Raw genomic sequence first — 14,903 nt, forward strand, 5'->3', positions numbered from 1 at the left:
TCTGACACGCCACCATGGCACGTGTTCTGAAATGCTTTGCTTTCTCGATCACCACGATTGTTTTCAAAGCCATCAAGAGGGTTAACCAGGTTCTCAAAGAGTGCTTCTCCAGTTAATAATGTAGAAGTCTTCTTGATCTGTCACCAGAACTATGAAAAAAAAAAATCCTGAATAATATGTGGAACTTCATTTAGAGCCTTTGAATGCAGTGAAGGTGCAGTGCAGAAGTGTTTCAAAATATAGTCTGAACACTCACGCCTATCACCTCCCCGCTGAGCACTCTCACAGCTGACGTGGGGTGTTTTAGTTTAATCTCTCTCTCCGTGCAGCAGCCTCACCTCCACTCATTGCCTCCAGACGTTACAACGCAAATTAGCACCACCACCATCACACCTCACGCGCACCCAGCACCAAAACACACACACACCTTTGCCTGGAGGTTCGGACAGGTGTATTTAATCACTCCCAACCCACGAACTGTCATGCAAGAGCAGCACAGCGTAACATAACGGCACATCACAAAGCAAAACACCACAAGACCTTATGAACTTTAGGGAGCTCTTTCAGATATTTGGTTGTGGCTAGACGTGTTTGTACACTCACGACTGTCAGTGTTAAGCACTAGACATTTTTTTTTCTCCCGCTGGACATTCTTCCTCAGCGTACTTTTAAATTCCTGACGTTTTTCCTAGACATTTTTTATAGACACCCTCTGCAGTTACTCTGAATCATAGTAACAGTAGAGGCATTAATGTTTTAAGTAAATAAACAAACCAAACATAACTTTGACCTTTTTAATGGCCATTTTTCTTGTCACGGACATTTTCTTAAAAAATTTTTTTTTCTTTTTTTCTTTTAACCATTAGCCCAATCCATCCTACCGTAACCCAGAACAACCCAACCAAACCTATCCCAACCTAACTTAACAAGAGCATCACGTGAGTCAGATACAAAACAGAACAACATAACACCATCAGCAACACCAGCACGTACGTACATTGTTCTCCCTCACTAGCAATAACACGTACCGCTTGTTAGGCCTCTTGTTAGCGCACCCTGGCTAGCGCTTTCCAACACGGAGCCAGGAACAATATTCTGAAACACTCCTACGCTGCATCACTACATTCAAAAGGCTCTTACTTACACGAGTTTTTAAAGGTGTTTTTATGGTTCTAATGACGAACAAATTTTCTTCATTATTAACTGGAGAAACGCTCTTGAGAACCGAGGTAATAATCTATGTGGTCTTTGAGAATAGTCGTGGTGATCGAGAGAGGGAAGCGCTTCAGAATACGGGTTCAACACAGGGCGACGCAACACACACAACACTGCACAACATTCCGGCGCTCCACAATGCCCATCCAATACAGTACTGCGTCACAATGGATCAGAGGAGGCACCTGAACAATGTACGGCTGTCATTCTTTTTTTTCCTTTCATTCATGTGCAGACAGAGAGAGAGAGAGAGAGAGAGAGAGAGAGAGGGGAGGATGAGGGGAGGAAGAAAGTAAACAGATGAAAATAATGGAAATGATACATGGGTTGTTGCTATTATTTTAATTTTCTTTGGTGTTGAAAGAGAGAGAGAGAGAGAGAGAGAGAGAGAGAGAGAGAGAGAGAGAGAGAGAGAGAGAGAGAGAGAGAGGGATCGTAATGGTAAACACGTTCCTGTTATTCTCATTTTCCTTTATCCTGTACCCAGAGAGAGAGAGAGAGAGAGAGAGAGAGAGAGAGAGAGAGAGAGAGAGAGAGAGAGAGAGAGAGAGAAGGAACGAACAGCATCAAGATAGGGAATGAGTGGGGGTAGAAGAGAGGGCGGATGGAGTCTAAACTAACCTTGGGTAACGGGAGAGTTTGGCCATTCCTAGATACTTTTATGCACCTGTCAACATCACCACCACCACCACCATCACCCCGATCTCTTCCAGTCCTTCGGCACTTCCCAGCCACACCGTTCCAATACCCCAACACCTAAACTCATTATTTCTCACCCTTTCCACCCTGGTTTGTCTTTCCTAGTTATCCCTGTGCCCTGTCACCTTGTTCTTGCAGAGTTGAAGTTTTATGTTTGTTAGTTAGTCATTCAGTTAGTCATTCATTTATTTAGTCAGTCAGTTTGTTAGTTCGTTGATCAGTCTCACCCTTCGTCGATTACCTCACCTTGACACCCTGACTGACGTTATTTTGACTTTTCCTCGCCCTATTTCACTTTCATAGGGTAATACACTCTAGTACAGTATTGCTCACCCTTTTCACTCTTATCCTTCCTAGTCTATTTCTTCCTGACACCATGATTGATATTGTTTTGATGTTTCCTCACCTTATTTCATTCTTATCATCCCTAGACTTCCCACCTTCACATTCTAAGTCACGCTAATACAGTATTGCTCACCCTGTTCACTCTTATCCTTCCTAGTTTACTTCACTCTGATATCATGGTTGACAGTTTTGAGATTTCTTCACCCTCTTTCGCTCTCATATGTTTTTTTTTTTTTTTTCCCACCCTGACACTCTTAACTTACATTATTAATCCACTATTCCTTATCCTTTTTTTTTTTTCACGGTTTTCATCATCACTTAAATTCTAACTCACTCCTACCGACGATACTTTCCCTTTTCCATTTTGTCCCTTTCCCTTCCCGTCCGCGTGAGGGAAAATTGTTTGATGCTTCATAAAAATAAGTCGTAAAAGGGAAACGCCCAGTAATGCAAGAGGGACGGGAAAAAATGGCTTGGTCGTTTCGTCGTCTATAAAACTCAGTATACGTGACGTGACAGGGGAAAATTTTTATTTCACTAGACGCAATTGTTGTCATCGATTTTTATGCGGACAAGTGGACGTGGGGCGAGGGAGGAATACATTTATAAGGAAAGTGGATAAAATTACCTTGAGTGAAAAGTATAGTGGAAAATTTTTTTGTGGACAGTGATTGAATGTGGCACAAGAGAGTAAGAAATATTCTGAAACACATCTCCATTATTTCCAAAAGGCTCTCGTTGAAGTTACACGGCTTTTTAAGGGTGCCTTAATGATTTTAACAAGATTTCTACATGATTAACAGGAGAAACACTCTTGAAAACCCGGCTAATTATCTCCATGGCCTTGGAAAATAGTCGCGGTGGGAGAGCAAAGTCTTTCTGAATACGAGCTTAAGAGTGGTGGATAAAATGTCCAGCAGTATGAAAAGCGTGTGTAAGGATCTTTATGTGGACGATTGAAAGTGTCGTAAGAGTGTTAGTAAGAGTGATTGATAACATGTACCACTTAAGAGTGAAAAGCGTGTAAGAAACTTTAAGCGCACAGTTGAAACTGAAGCGAGAGAGGATTGGGTATATAAAAATAGTAGATAAAATTACATTATACGTTCTGAGAGTAAAGTGTGTCAGGACGACAGCTGTGTGTGCGATAACAGGAGAAACAAAAGCAGATAACAGCGGAGGACAGTACAGACAAAACTTCTATCTCTCTCTCTCTTTATATATATATATATATATATATATATATATATATATATATATATATATATATATATATATATATATATATATATATATATATATATATATATATATATATATATATATATATATATATATATATATAATTTATTTATTTATTTATTTATTTTATTTTTTATTTATTTATTTTTTTACCGTCATCTCAGCTGCAGGAGTGTCGAGAGCTGGATACGTAAACAGAGATAAGAAACAAACATTTACCCATTTTTTAACTCACCACGAAAAAAATAAATAATTAAAAAGTTAACCAACATAAAAGACCAGAAATGCACTATAAATTTTAATGAAACTGTCGCCGGCGAGGTAATAATAAAAAAATAAAAAAAAGCGCTTTAATTTAAAACTCATAATAGTAAAAATAAGCCTTTGTCTTTTCAGCGTTGCCTCGGTATGTCGATCAAAATATGTAATTGAAAACTCACTCAATAGGATGCAACTTTCGACCTTCCTTCATGACCTTCCTGCAGATTTTATAGTCCTTTACAGTCACCTCTACAATTACCTTTATGATCTCTCTCCCGTCCCTCCATCTCTCCCTCCCATCTCATTCCCTCTCCATTCCTTCTTTCTTCCATCATAACCTTCCAGTAAATTTATACCTTTACAATTATCTTTAAAATCTTACTCCCCTCCCTCTATTTCTTCCTCCTGTCTCAATTCTTTTCGATTTCTTCTTCCTACCATCCAGACATCCTTTCCTCCATTCCTCTCCATTCTTTCAAATCTCTGCTCCATTTTTCCTTTTTTTCCATCTTCCTTTCTCACTCTCTTCATCCCTTTCATCCTTTTATTCTTCCTATCCTCCATCTGTCCATTCTTCTCTCCTTCCGTTCCCTCCATCAATCACTTACTCCATTCCTTTCGTATCTCTTTCTCCTCTCTTTACCCCTCTCTCTCCCTTCCTCCCTCCCTCGTCTCTCTATCCCTCTCTCCTCTCTCCCTCCCTTCCTCCCTCCATCCATCCATCTACCCACCCAGAGTTACGTATCGTTGTTTACCTCCATGTCTAAATTCCGGACCATCCATCCTGTCCTCTGTCTCACGTGATTGGTTGCCGTGTGACGTGGAATGAATCTGACTGGCTATCATTTTAAGGGTAACTGATCTCATTGGCTACTGCTTTAGGAGGGAAAATTGTGATTGGTTAGTGTTTAAAGGGGAAAATATGACTAGTTGGTGTGTGAAGAGGCATTTGTTGTAGTTCGAATACAGTATGATTGGTTAGTCTGTTAAAGGGAAGGTATTTCATTGGTCGTTTAAGGGGAAGATTGGCAATTGGCTACGCTTTTACGGGGGAGTGGTTTTGATGAGTAGGCAATGAGTTAGTGGGGGTGCAGTAGTAGTAGTAGTAGTAGTAGTAGTAGTAGTGTAGTGAAATCAGGCAGTATAGTCTCTTTTCTTTCGTCTCTCTTACCGTAGTTAGTCAGTCTCCAATATATAAGGTGGTTAGTGTAGTGTAGTGAAATCAAACAGCTTGCCTCTTGACGTATGTGTATGACTTGTTAGCTGATGGAGTGGGGGGAGGGGGGGAAACCACTGATTTGTATGAGTAATGCGTGAATGCTGTCTTTCCTACAAGTCTTCGTTGTAATGGATCATCACTACAAAACGGTCATACTCTTACGAACCAAAAACAAATAAATAAATAGATAAGAAATAAAAGATAAATATTCCTACGCATTTCTAAAAGCAACAACACCAGCAAAAGACAGCGTAGTGAGAACATAAGGATAGCTGCTGCAAAACCTTTTAATCCTTGCAGTAATGAGGTTGACGTGAGGAGCTGCTCGCGAAGTCTATTAAAAAAAATGAGATAAGTTGATAAGTTGTTGCCTTAATGATAGTAATTAATACGTTAGTTTTTTTTTCTCTTTTTTTTTTTTTACAAAGTTTATCCAGTTCATTTATTATCTTACTTCATTCAGTTTCAGCTTGTAAACGTCCAGCCTGTGACTTTCTAAGCTTTATAAGGGTTGTTTTAGCCGTCAGCTGACCCTGCTCTCTCCTCTCTCTCTCTCTCTCTCTCTCTCTCTCTCTCTCTCTCTCTCTCTCTCTCTCTCTCTCTCTCTCTCATTTTTCCATTTTCTTCCGACGTTTCTCATCTCATTTGCTTTTTCATTCATCTTTTTTCCTTCCATACTCTCAACATGATTTCTCTCTCTCTCTCTCTCTCTCTCTCTCTCTCTCTCTCTCTCTCTCTCTCTCTCTCTCTCTCTCTCTCTCTCTCAGCTAGAGTTAATATTTGCAGCTCAAACACATCCCAGGGCGGCGGTGTGTTGCCCTTCGCCGGCAGATTGTCACTCTCACCTTCATGGCCACTTTCCTTGTGCCTGGCGGGCGTACGACACACACACACACACACACACACACACACACACACACACACACACACACACACACACACACACACACATTACTCTATACACAAACCCAAATGCAATAAAAGTCGTGCAATATTTATAATCTTTGAATAATAATAACTTCATATATTTATCTACCTCATTCAAGTAACTACTAGTGTACATTTTTTTTTTTTTTTTTTTATGAAGTCTACAATATTGTTTTTCTTTTGGACCTTACCATCAAACTCAACAGTCGTAGCATACACTGACGCACGTAACAATAAGACTACCCCACCTCTCATTGATAATATAAAAAAGTGTACCATATATAGCTATCCAGATGCGCAAGACAGAAGTTATTGGTGACAACATATAAGATTAATTAGGTGAAGAAGAAAAGAACAGCAACAAAAAGATATAGTTACCCAGAGACTGATATTGACATGAAGAAAATAAAAAAGAGAGGACGAGAAGAAACAGCGGCAGTAACAACAGAAACAAGAACAAGATAGAGTTACCCACAGATTGAAACTGACACGAAAAACAAAAGAGAGAAAAGAAAAGGTAGTGGCAATAACGAAAAGGAGAACATGAGATGGAAATTGAACGGAAAAGAAAAAAAGAAAAAATAACGTCACCCAAAGACTGAAATTGACAGGAAATTTGAGAGAGAATGAGAAACAAACCAGTGGCCATAACAAAGTGCCCCGCCCACCAGGCTGAGGGACCCGGGCACCTGAGAGCACCTGTGGAGAGGGCGGCACCTGGACACACCGAGACTTTGCTGCTCCTTAGTTAGCGCTGCCAAGGTCTTCCCTTCACCCTCGTCTGCGGTGAATCTCTCTCTCTCTCTCTCTCTCTCTCTCTGCAGTTCCCACGTTCTGTGTGGCGCAAAGGATAAAAGAGAAAATAATGCACGTGATTTATGACCCGAAAACTTGAAAAGAAAGAGCGAAACATTTCACCAACATGCGGTTCACACACACACACACACACACACACACACAAGGCCGGGGCGTGTCCAGCAGACTGTGGGAGGCGAATAGCAAGTCCCGAGGAGCCGTCAAGGTCTGCTGCTGCTGCATGTTATCGTATTAAAGAGGACGGTGCCAGCTCTGCCCTACAAGTTTTTGGTCAGGGGATGGAGTAGGTATAGTGTTTGTGTGTGTGTGTGTGTGTGTGTGTGTGTGTGTGTGTGTGTGTGTGCTCGCTACAGCCACCACCTGCCTGCCTGCTGCATCAAAGGGTCGTAGGAGGGCTAGACTGATGTAAGCAAAATTCTCAGGGTCAGTAATCAGGATAGGACAAGAAATAATGGGTTCAGATTTGATGAGATACGAAAGGAATGGAGTAAGTGATTGATGGAGGGAAGAACGGAGGGAGAGAAGAATGGACAGATGAAGGATAGGAAGAAAAAAAAGGATAAAAGGGATGAAGAGAGTGAGAAAGGAAAAGATGGAAAAAAAAAGGAAAAATAGAGAAGAGATTTGAAAGAATGAAGAGAGGAATGTGCAAAATTCTCAGGGTCAGTAATCCGGATAAGACAAGAAATAATGAGTTCAAGCTTAATAAAGTTTGATTTGTAAAAGTGATACGAAGGAATTGGCTCTGAAATTGAGTGGTGGATAAATGGAATAGACTCAGCAATCAGGCTGTTAGTGTCAAGTCATTAGGGAGCTTTGAAAGAAAATTAGACAAATATGGATGAAGGTGACAGATGGAAATAGTAGGCATGCTTTAAACAGGGACTGCCACGTATAGGCTTGATGGTTTCTTGCGCCAACTTTTTTTTTTTTTTTTTAATGTTCTTGTGAGGACTAAGTTAGGATAGTAGGTGTGTGTCCCTAACCCAAAATTTACAGTGCTGCTTCAAGGTCGTAAGTTAGGGAATGCTTAGGGTGTAGTGTAGTATCAGTGTAGTATCAGTGTATCAGTGTAGTATCAGGTGTATGCTATGTCACAGTCTCCAGTTTGTTAATTTAAACAGGGGTTATACAAGGGATAGTTAAGTATGCTGGCATGAGTCTTCGTCCTTGTTAGTTTAAGTAAGAGCCAATAGATCTGCTGCTGTTTGTCTTTTCCTCTGTGCTCATTTACTTGCCTGCCTTAACATATAATAGTTAATGAGTGTAGAAGAAATAATTTGATACAGTTACATGCAAATTAATCAGATCGTGTAGTTTTCGCTTTCTCTGTTTTTAAATTGACTTTTTTTCCTGTGTACGTACGCGAATGAAAATGATGACACTTCTTACTCATTATGGATGCATCTTGTACTGACTCCTCGCCTACGTGTGATTAAAACTGCACAATCCTCGCAGTTTCCCATGAATGTGAGATCATGGCATCAGTTCGCGCGTCGGCGGCACTTTCATTCAGGCTCAGGAAGCGAGTTTGGCACTGAGCTGAAAAAACACGACACTCGTAGACCTGCAAGGTGACGCTCAGCCTTGAACTCTCTCTCTCTCTCTCTCTCTCTCTCTCTCTCTCTCTCTCTCTCTCTCTCTCTCTCTCTCTCTCTCTCTCGTCACCTTGATCAACTAGTCTCTTCACTCCAGATGTGAAAACTGGAGCAATGCTGAGGTTTGCAACACGACACCTTCTTTCCTTTCCTGCCTGCCTGCCTTCCTTCCTCCCTCTCTCTTTCCTTTCTTCCTTCCTTCCCTCCCTTCCCTCCCTCTCTCCTTCCTTCCCTCCCTTCCCTCCCTCTCTCCTTCCTTCCTTTTTTCCTTCCTTCCTTCCTTCCTTCCTCCCTTCCTTCCTACTTACATTTCTACTCATAACCTCCTCTCCTCCTTTGTGGGTTCCTCGATAAATACGTGTTTGATAACGATAGAAACTGGGAAAAGTAAACCGTGTGACTCCAATGTCCCTCGTCTCCTCGCAGGAATGAAGAGTCTTTAACCCCATACGACTAAATAACCCATTTCCTGACTGAAAAACCTTGTGTAGGAAATTGTAGCACTTAAGGAGTAAAAGTTGACTTGATTATCTCTCTTTTTTATTATTTCCAGTTGACTCAAGTGATGAGATGGGAATGAGGACCGTAATTTTAACCCTTTTACCGCAACATGTAAACGTTTACAATACTAAACAAAAACAAAAAAGTATTAAATTTTAATAAGCATCGATGAGTAAGAAGGGATAAAAATAGATATTACAATTCCTAGCCAGTAAAGTGTTTGAAGGTGATTGTAGAGCAAGAAGAAACATTCCAGAGAGGTTATTGATTAAGTAAGATGTGCCGAGTAGCAGTGAAAGGGTTTAAACACTTTTGTGCTTCATCTTGAATATCTAAACAGGATGCAATGGCAATTTTTGGTGTTTACCATTTTTTTTTCTTTGCATGATTCTAACACAGATTCTGCATCACTCAAGGGAAAAACACCAGTGAGAAACTGACTAATCATCTGTGTGGCCTGTGAAAGTACTCTCGATGAAAGAACAAGACGCTGAATGATACAGGACTGAGTGTCGTGATATTGCCCTGACAACTATGCTTTTGGGAGTATATCCTTCAGATACAGACTATACTAAGCAATTGTGACGCGGATATGAACACTGTGGCAACGAGGAGATTGGACTGTGCCCCTGAAATTTCCCTTTAACAATTCCCAAACAGCAGGTAGAGGGCACCAACACCCTCACCTGGCGTGCATTTATCACGCCTTGACGTCACACAGTCCTCGCCACCACGCCCTCACCCACGCGGACACCGACACACCAAACGTAAACAAATATAATAGTCTCCGTCAATACCCGAAGGAGAAGTAAAAGGAGGCGGCGGCGTGGGTGTCGAGGTCCCTCTAGTCTACAGTGTCAGCGGTATAAGGAAGCGGAGGCATTATAACGGCACCGTCACCTTAACGGATGCCACCACTTAGCGAAACAATTCTCCGCCATCACGTAATAACCGAAGAAAAAATGACTGAATAGACCTCATTATGCAGCCTCCTTAAGCCCAAGTGGCATTGTTATGATAAATCATCCTCCATTATGTCTCTCCAACTCGTCGCCTGTGTGTGTGCAGCGTCTTGTGACCCTCCCATGGCGACACTTTACATTCCTCCGTGCCTTATCCCTCGCTGCTTGGTCCCCGGGAAGCGTCGGTATAATAATAAAGGTGAGGCAAAGAAGATGCTTGGCTCGACAGTGGTCAGACCAGTCAGCGGGTGGGGCAGGAGGGAGCGGGCTTGGTGTTGGGGGCGGGGAAGGCTTCAGCAGGGATGCGAGAGGGAGAAAACAGGTCCCTGGGGGGATGAGGACAGAAAGGGCGTGCAACATGTTCGAAAGTACGAATACCTGCGAGTCGTTTTTGTTTTTCCACTCCTGCTTTCTCTCCGTCTTGAAAGTCCTTGTGATTATATTTTTGAAATTAATATTTTTCTGTTATGTTTCTTATACATACTATTCAGAAGACGTAAGTTTACCTGTTCTCATTATGTAAGCGATTGTATTTTGTTTTATCGACAGGTCGATTTCACCATCTTGAAACTCCTTGATTTTCCTATATTTTCAAGAGTATATTTTTCTTTCTTTATATATTTTGAAATAAAGTTTACATGACTATATCACATAATCCAGTGTATATATTTCTTTTCAACAGTTAAGTTTCTCCATTTTTAACTGTAAAAGATTTTTGTATAATACTTTCAAGAATATATTCTTCTTTCCCACGATATTCAAAGCAGTACTAAATGTTGAAATAATCGAGCATATTTTCTTTTGCCCGCAGGTTGACTCTCGTGCAGCGACAGACCTGAGCACCACCCTCTCCTCTCTCCAAATCAGGTGAGTGACCCCATCAGTAAGGCCTCGCGCGGGGAGAGATAAGGTTTTTGCTTGTAGGTTTATCTTGTTGTGCGTATATCTCTCGCGGGGGTGTAACTTTCACGTGTGCACGTCACTTCTGTGTGAATACAGCGCTTAATGTTACTTATAATGTGTCTATTTGTTTATCTATATATTAATTGAGTTATTGCATTTTTGTATATGATTTTATCTGTGAAGAGTTGTGATTTATGTTATTTATTTATCATTTGATATTCGTCTATCTATTAACATGTCTATCAGTCTGTTTATCTCTTTCTGTTTAAAGGGGTGGCTATGACGTGTGCAGATAATGTTTTTTTTTTTTTTCGGCCAGTGTATGGAGACGTATTCGAAATGTATTGGTCTCTCATTAAGACTATAATAGTGCCCTCAAAGACCATCGACATTATTAACCAGGTCCTCCTATAAACATTTTGTCCTTCCATTAGGACTAGTATCCTCAAGGATCACAGAAATAATTAACTAGGTTCTAGTGTGTCTTTTCTCCTCTGTTGCTGCGGAATCTTGCTATTTTATCACTCGACTCACGAAATCAGCCTGAAGAACATCAATAACTTTATGCAAATTAATATAACTCATGCAGAGCCAAGTATATACATATACAATTGCACTCGTCGGTAAAGACGAGTCATTCTTGCTTCGCTTAATGAGTAATAGAGTAACAGGGACTCCGCATCAGCAATAAAGACACATGAGAAACTGGTCAGTTGTATTTGAGAGTAGTCCTAATGAAAGAACAAAACGTTTGGAATACGCCTCATAATTTCTATGGTATTACAGATCAAAATGTAGTTCATTAGCGACTAAAGGACATAAACTTCTTCCATATATATTATTTAAAAACTAAATTCTACGCGCTTTCATGATGTTTTCTCAAATGACAAAATATTGAACTCTGCCTTTGAGAATCAGACTATTGGTGTGTAAGAGGTGACTTTCCTAAGTCCTTCCCTCACTCTCTCGTCCGTACCCTCTCTCTCCATTCACATCCTGATGGTTCTTATTGTTAATTCATCGTCAGAATTACTGATAAGACGAGATATGAATGGAAACAGGATAAGCTGCTTGTGCGTCACTTTGCGATAGAGAATAACTGTAAACCGCATCATTGTTCAAGATAGATGTACATAAATTATTGACATTGCAAAACTGGCAGATACAGACTTTATAATTGTGTAATGAAGAAAAGTTAAAATTACCGAGTTCTGTTATGTGCCATTCGCTCAGTATTAAAGATAAAGTTAGATATTAATTTCATATAAGGTAAAAAGGCAGGTATTTGCTTTCATCCAGTAAAACATGCACAAAACGTTAATGATATTTGTGTTTGTGTTCAAATTTAGCTGAGTAATAGTAAAGCATTAAGGTCATTAGGTCATTCCGTTTATTAGAGCACATTGATCAATACGAGACTGCATTTTTAACAGAAACATGAAATAACTCTGACAGGAGATTAAAGATCAAACAGAGGGAGAGATGAGTGACAGTATGGTGTATTTTCATCATCAGAAAGCATCAAATAGATCAAATGTGGCGGGTAAGAGGCGTTAGATAAAGACCTAAGATGAATATTTTGAGTTCTAGCATGAATTAACAGTTCTGTCAACGGGGATCAAGCAGAGACGTAGTTCAGAGACAGTACTGTGCATATGGGTGATAAAACAGTGATAACCAGATCGAATGTGGCGGGCGAGCGGCGTGAAAGGGAGACAAGAGACGAAATCTTTGAGCTTTAGCATGAAATAACACCGTTCTGTTATCAGGGGTCAAACAGAGAGACAGTTCAGAGATAGCACCGTGCATTGGGATGATAAAACAGTGATAAGCGGCTCAAATGTGGCGGGTATGGAGTGAGAGGTGTGGGAGGGTGGAGTGGAGTGAGCCGGGAGGGGGCAGCACCAGAGGGTCGATCGATGGTTGTGTTGTTGACATCCTGAGGGCCCCCACACGTGCTTCATTTTGCCGCCCCTCCAGCCCCTCCCACACCTTCTTGGGGCGTCACGGGCCTCCACTTGGTGTGACAGGTGAGTGTCATGCTTGGACGAGGGTGTAGGTGCAGCCAGAGGTGGGAATAAAGGGTTTAGGGGCGGATGAAGGGTCCTCGCCGAGCCTCCATCCGCCGCCCCTCTCCCGGAAATGACATTTACGCATTTCACTCTGTCTTGGGAAAGTAGTCACGCCGGGAGCTGCATTTTAGGTACTGTTTTCAAATTTCTGTGAGTGTGGAAGGTTGAATCCAGATTGCCACTCGCCCGATGTGCCAGACGTGAAGGCTGTGGTGACTGATGTAAGCAACAAGTTGTTTACGATGACTAGAATGCATTACACACCAACACCTGCTGACTCGTCTGTGTCACGGTATTTCTGTGTGCATTGCCTCTACGTCTCAACGGTGCGTACTTGCTAAATGTGCACTGTAAAATCTATACAAAGTATGAGGATGTGAGTCGCCGAAGTACCGTTATGATGGGTGGAAAAAAAAATTTGTTTCCTGGAGAACATACTTGTACAGCAGAAAAGAAAAAGAGAGAGATGACAAAACAGTTTCCTCTTGTCTGGAAACTACTAACAGATAATAAATACATTTCTGGAAGAAAATGATTTGTTAATATCTTAATACTGCTTTGGGAGAGGGTTTGCATTTTAAGGTTAAGCAAGCTTTGCCATCTTAATGTGTTCCATTCATGTCGTTGTGGCTAGGATTTAGTGAATATTAAGCCAATAGGCCATGCTTGTTTACCCTGTAACTCTGATATATATATATATATATATATATATATATATATATATATATATATATATATATATATATATATATATATATATATATATATATATATATATATATATATATATATATATATATATATATATATATATATATATATATATATATATATATATATATAAAGTCTGGTTAGCAATTTATGCTTTGAAATAACATAAAGCTGAGAGTATGTTGTCTTTCTGAAACCATAGAAATAAGTAGTTTTCTAGACATTATTAGCTATTGTAATGACATTATCCATAAAATGGAATTTCAATAATAAGATATTCAGTAGTAGGTATTCTTCTTTATAATCTTAACATTTGTTTGTACTCTGTTCGCCTTCTTTATCTTGTTCTCCAAAGATAACCCCCTAGTTAGGAGCACAGAAGAGAACTGCAAAACACCTTCACAGTGACATGGGATGGCATTATTCCTGCCACCAAATTTACCTTCATACTTTAAGTCAAAATTATATATTTATAATAAGGAAAACTTCTTTTGGGGGCCTAAAGGATCATAGTTAAAAGGAAGGTGATAAGCCTGATCTGTGATTTCTCTTTCCTGTCATATGTTTCAACAGGAAATTAGATGAGATAATTCAGTCTATTTTTGTCTCCTTGAGATGAACAGAGTACAAGTTCAGCTTCATAATTTTTATGAATAGTGTAGCAGTTTTGATTGTTTGTCATAGAGTTTACAGTATCTGACAAAATATTGTTGCCATGCCATTTTACTAACATTTATTACTGAAATTGGTGAAATAAGACTGATTTCTGTTGAATTCTAGTATTAACACGGTTACATTATCATTGGTTATGTTTTCATTAACATTCAGAGGCAACTTTGCACACTGACTGCTGTGTTCTCTAGTTATTTTGTTTATATCTATGATCCAAACATTTCATTTGTGAGATGGAGTGTGCTGCTCTTCTTGGTTCTCGGCTTACATTTCATGGTATTCCTTGCATTCTCAATCATCTTTACACTGGAAAATTGTCTGAATAAGCAGTGGTTCTGTCATTGCTGGTACTTTGTGACATGGGCATCTTTGTCATGGATGAAGTGGGAATAACCTAAATCTTTAAGGACATCATGGTAATTATCTGTTTATTGTGACAACATTTTAAAAGAGCTAATACAAGTGTACCCTTCCTTTCTCCATTAAAAATGCACTGCATATCATGACTTAATTGGAATGCTTCACTGTCTGTTTCTCCTATCACATACTGAACTAAAAAGATGTATTTCTTACAAAATTAGCAAAGATTCATCGTGAATCTTTGATTTCATCGTGAATCATTCATTCATTCTAATTCTGCTTGTCCTGGATGCTCTAAGACTGTCAGGGAATCTTATTCTGCTACTACTGCATCATTCTATGGCTGTATGCACAATGTAAAAATCTAGGAAGGACCTGGTGGTTGTAATATTCATATTAC

At 39.9% G+C, this 14,903-nt stretch overlaps 1 protein-coding gene across 4 annotated transcripts in view; it reads left to right on the plus strand.

Moving 5' to 3' along the window:
* Nucleotides 1–14,903, plus strand: part of LOC135115102 (uncharacterized) — a 57,890-nt gene that overhangs the window by 16,631 nt on the left and 26,356 nt on the right. For all 4 annotated transcript variants that reach the window (XM_064031593.1, XM_064031594.1, XM_064031595.1 and 1 more), the window contains one exon: nt 10,597–10,652. In XM_064031593.1, coding sequence (XP_063887663.1) covers nt 10,597–10,652 — 56 coding nt within the window. The remainder of the gene's footprint in view (nt 1–10,596; nt 10,653–14,903) is intronic.

This window comes from Scylla paramamosain, chromosome 28, assembly GCF_035594125.1.
Source record: "Scylla paramamosain isolate STU-SP2022 chromosome 28, ASM3559412v1, whole genome shotgun sequence".
Taxonomy (NCBI): domain Eukaryota; kingdom Metazoa; phylum Arthropoda; class Malacostraca; order Decapoda; family Portunidae; genus Scylla; species Scylla paramamosain.